This window comes from Formica exsecta, unplaced genomic scaffold, assembly GCF_003651465.1.
Source record: "Formica exsecta isolate Colony F162 unplaced genomic scaffold, ASM365146v1 scaffold39, whole genome shotgun sequence".
NCBI classification, from domain to species: Eukaryota; Metazoa; Arthropoda; class Insecta; order Hymenoptera; family Formicidae; genus Formica; species Formica exsecta.
Window position 1 is genome coordinate 162,800 of NW_021851140.1, and position 4,972 is coordinate 167,771.

Sequence of the window (4,972 nt, forward strand, 5' to 3'; positions counted from 1 at the left end):
GTGCCCAGGCCGCGGGTTGGGAACCTAACATCCCCAACCCGCACATCCGCCGCCTCGCAGCCCCACGCCCCAGATACAGCCGCCGCGAGGGATCGGTCGAGGCCGCGGAGCCTCAGCTCCGCCTTTCTAATGGGCCGGGCGAGACGGACCCCCTCGTCGCCGGCAAACACACGGCGGAGGTCGGCGTAGAGGGCATCAGCCCTCTGTGTCGCCGTTGGCCCATTTTTCTCGCCCGACCCCGTGAGCTCCACAACCATGGCCCCCGTGGCGGCCTCACGGACCCGGAGGGAGTCTATTCCCAATTTCGGGAGGTCGATCTCCCTCCGGGCCCTGGTCATGGTCTCTTGGTATGCCCCGTCGGCGCAGGTTATGGTAACCGCTGCCGATCGGGGCGCTCTACGCCTTGAGGCGTCCCCTCCTGGACGCCTCTTAGGCTGCTGCCGCTGCTGCCGTCCTCCAGCGCGCTGGGTGGACGGCGCCGCCCTTGCGGCACCCTTCCCGGCCGGGGGTTGGGCCGCTTGTGCGGCCTTCGCCCGAGCCGTCCGCTCCCTCCGCCCCACGACCTTCGACCAGGATTCATCCTGGCTAGGGGCATACAGGGCCGGGGGAGAGCCCTTGGTCCCGTGGAGCCGGTCGAGTGGCATCGGGAGGCGGTATTTTTGCCCGCCCTCCCGCCCCCGCCGGCGCGCCACGCGGAGCAGTGGGTGGGGGAGGTGGGAGCCTCGTGCCCCCTCTCCTCTCGCACCACGTCCCTCTTTCTTCTTCCTCCTCTTCTTCCCCTGTCCCGGCGCCGAGGCGCCGGCAGGGGGCAGAGGTGGGAAAGCCCCCCCGAGCGGGCGACCGGCCGTCGAAGCGGGCCTATGTGGTCCGCCCCGGCCTATCTCCGCCCGTAAGTCGACGAGGGCAGCGATTTGCTCGGTATACCAATCGTACCAAGCTCGCTCACCCTCGCCGACGACTCCCGGTGGGTAGCTCTCGGGGAGCGGCGCAGAGGTGCCCCTCAAAGGGGGCCTCATTGCCGCATTACCCCGGCCGCCCGCCCACGTTGGGGACCTAAGTCCCTTCCCCCCCTGAGGACGTTGGGGACCCTTGTCCCTTGACCCCCCCAGGATACGTTGGGGACACAGGTCCCGTACCCCCCCCTTACTCAACCTCTGTCCCTTCCCCCCGGCCGGGTGCTCCACTCTCACTGGAGCATCCAGCACCTCCACCGACTTCACCCGAGGCACTCCCCGCTTTTTGCGGGGGGACTTCTCGGGCGAGCCGGGGAGGGCCAACTCGCAGAGGTGCCCCTCAAATGGGGCCTCATCGCCGCATTACCCCGGCCACCCGCCAACGTTGGGGACTTAAGTCCCTCCCCCCCCTGAGGACGTTGGGGACCCTTGTCCCTTGACCCCTCAGGATACGTTGGGGACACAGGTCCCGTACCCCCCTTACTCAACGTTGGGGACCTCTGTCCCTTCCCCCCGGCCGGGTGCTCCACCCTCACTGGAGCATCCAGCACCTCCACCGACTTCACCCGAGGCACTCCCCGCTTTTTGCGGGGGGACTTCTCGGGCGAGCCGGGGAGGGCCAACTGAAGGGAGGGTTTGGCGCGTCGGACCGCCTCCAACTCCCCTCTGAGCTTACGGACCTCCTTTTGAAGGTCCGCATTGCGGTCTCCGAGGGACTTCATGTCCCTACGGAGAGCCGCGAGCTCTCCTTCCCCTTCAATCCGTTGGGCTCTCTCCGCCAAGGTGCTGGACGCCACCCTCACCAGGGCCGCGGCCTCCCTCAGCTTCCTCTGGAGAGAGCCCTTTAGATTCCCGGAGCAGGCTATCCGGTCTATGGCCGCCGCCTGCTCCATGCTGCGCGCCGCAATGTCCGGGGTGGGAGCCTGTCCCACCTCGTCGGCGCACTGTGCCTCGTAGGCCCGTAGGTCCCTACTAGGCGTAGGGAGGGGAGCGTCCTCCGATAGGGCCTTCCTGGCCCCTCGCTCCCTCTCCCTCTCCTTCTTGAGGGCGGCCTGCCCCTCGCGCTTCTCGCGGAGGCCAACAAACTCACCCGTGGTGGGCGGTCTCCCTTGTCCCCTTTTCTTTGGGAGGTCGTCCTCTCCCATAGCGTCATCCCCATCGGGAGACGCGTACTCCTCAGTGTCCTCGCTGACCAGCGAGGCCCTTGAGGAGGAGACGGGGGTGGTACGTTTACTACCCCCCCCGTGATGAATTCTCCGCCCTCTCGTCCGAGCGGGTGAGGCTCGTGTCCCGACCCGCTTCGCCCCGGTTATAGAGATGCGCCCTCGCGGCCGAGACCGAACGCGACCGGAGCTTCGACTTCGATGAAGCCGGGCCCGGCCGGTCGACCCTCCGCGCGACCACCCTCATCTCTCTATCAACGGCGATGGTACGCTCGCCAGGGGTGCTCGTCGGCAACACCCCTGGTGGCCCGTCGTATGATGACGACGAGGGAGGAACCGGGACTGTATCCCCCCCACCCCGGTCGCTGCGGGATCCGAAGCCCGCTGCGGCAGTAAACTTCTTATCTTTACTTGTACCTTCCATTTTGTATCAAGAAAGATGGTTTGATTTCGGTGTTTCCTTCACCTAGGTCGGTTGGCTTCACCACGCCTGACGAGCCCGACCTGCCCGGGATTTTTTACTGAGGTTACCTACCTCACCACCCCACTCGATCCCACATCCCCACCCCAGACACACACCCCACCCCCCTTACCCATAAAACCCCAACCCACCCCACACTTCCCCGATACACACCCATACCCGCACTCACCCCCCTCAAGCCCCCACAATCCCCCAGAAAACAAAATAAATAAAAACAATACCCATTCACACGACGATCGAGTTGTTTGGTGCACTCTTAGACCCCTTCAAAAAATGGAAGGGGAGCCCCTCCACCACGACAAGGTGGTGCACCATCGGAGGGGATGATGTTCTACCTGGTGTATTTTATTATTTGAAATTGGAGCAAAACGAGTTAACTCTGGAAACTCAGCAAAGATTTTATGGAAAGGTAAATCTGGTAAAGTTGTACAGACTGTCAAATGATTAATTCTTGACAACTTTCCTTTGTGAGTTAAACTAGTAATAGTATCAATCAATTGTCTACGTTTCATGTCAACCAATAATCCATAATGACTCAAAAAGTCTGCTCCTAAAATAGATCGTTGAATACTTGCAATACAAAATTTCCATTTGAAAACTTTGCGTAATCCAAGATTTAAGGCTAAGGTTTTTGAACCATAGGTACCAATCTTGGTTCCGTTAGCAGCAAAGAGATTAAAAGAAGAAGACGGAGTATTTAATACTGACTTTTTTGGAACCAGAGATATGCCAGCTCCTGTATCTATCAAAAAATTAAGGCCTGAATATTTATCGGTGATAACGAGACGATTGTTGGGTGAACCGTTGACATCCATTTCCATCTTCAACGGAACATCTAGTTTTCTTGGTTAACTATGAAGGATTTTGACATAGCACAAGGAATCGTACATTTGATGGCTTTATTACCAAATTTGCTGTGGTAAAAACAAGTTTGCTCATCCTTTTTATCAGTTTTCTTATTTCTTGATGACGACCTAAATCTTCTCTTTCCATTAAATCTAGATCTTGACTTATCTCTAGAACGCTTGACCTCTAAAGCTGAAATTTTACGTTCAAGATCGGCGAGATCACAAGATTTAGTAACACAAGGCTCAGTTGAAGGAGTTATTGTAGCAACTTGAAGTCCAGACTCCCGATCCATGATTTTATCAGTTAAATCGGCCAACTTAATCAGAGGACTACCTTCAACAACTGCTAAAGTTGCTTGAACACGATAAGGTAATCTTTGAAGCCAAATTGAATGTAACACATTATTAGAAATAGTTCCTCCAGCTAATTGTTTAAGTTCTCTCAACAAATCAAACGGTTTCTTATCATTCAATTCAACATCAACCAATAATTGTCTAAGCCGTTTTTCATCAGAATCAATAAAACGATTAATAAGAAGATTCTTTAAATTTACATATTTATCTTTTTCAGGTGGTCTCTCACTTATCTCAGCAACCATTAAAAGAGCTTGTTCGTCAAGATGTCTTATTACTGTGCTATATTTGATATCATCCGAAAGAATTTGAAAAACCAAAAATTCGCACTCAAGTTGAGCAAACCAGAGCTTTGGTTTCTCGAGTTGAGCAAACCAGAGCTTTGGTTGCTTATGCCAGAAAATCGGAAGCTTAAGAAGACGAAATTCGTTGGCATTGATTTCACCAGACTCAGCTGAATTTCTCGGCTCGTTGCTGGTATGTTGAGCTGAGCTTTCCATATTATTGGCATGCTGATCCTGTTGATCCTCTGGAGCTGAAGCTGATCCTGGAGTAGCGGGCGGTGTTCTGTCGACAGGCATCTCGAAGAATTTTCGAAGTCCTATAAAACGAAGTCCAAGGAACTTGCCGAATAATAACTCAGCTACCAAGAAGACTAGAAAATTTTGTCGAAGAAAAGCCGTAAATTGTCCAAGAAGTTTTCACAATTCCTCACTGAACAAGAAATCGGACTTGCAGATTTCTTAGCCACCAATTTTAAAGTTCTGCACTTGACGAGTCACCAGTTGTGGGAACTTATGTGAAAATTACTAGACTTTCTTGTTATTTAATAATAAATGTTTAATCAATTATAAATACATGTATACAATGTCAGATACAGGGAAAGAAAGTAATAAATGTTTTTACAAACAAAATAAATAAATATTGTTACTAAGTAACAACAAATCAATAGCATACAATATATATATCGAAATATATCGATAAACTCGAGTCGATTAAGTCGATAACGAAGTTGTCGGTAAAAGGAATGCCACAAGCTAACTCGCAGTTAAAAATATCTCGATCGAGTATATATCTAGAGCATCTCCGACATGATACCGCGATATGTCGATTATATTTGAACACACGACTATGTATTTATTTTAAATCTTTATCTTTATCTCTTAATCTTAA

General features: G+C 53.0%; 1 protein-coding gene across 1 annotated transcript; it reads right to left on the reverse strand.

Moving 5' to 3' along the window:
* Nucleotides 1-3,432: 3,432 nt before the first annotated feature.
* Nucleotides 3,433-4,380, reverse strand: LOC115239590. The gene has a single exon (XM_029814185.1). It carries the CDS (start codon nt 4,378-4,380, stop codon nt 3,433-3,435), a length of 948 nt encoding a protein of 315 aa, XP_029670045.1.
* Nucleotides 4,381-4,972: the final 592 nt, after the last annotated feature.

Coding starts and splice junctions, on each gene's coding strand:
- LOC115239590 (XM_029814185.1), bottom strand. CDS start 4,380: ATGCCTGTCGACAGAACACCGCCCGCTACTCCAGGATCAGCTTCAGCT.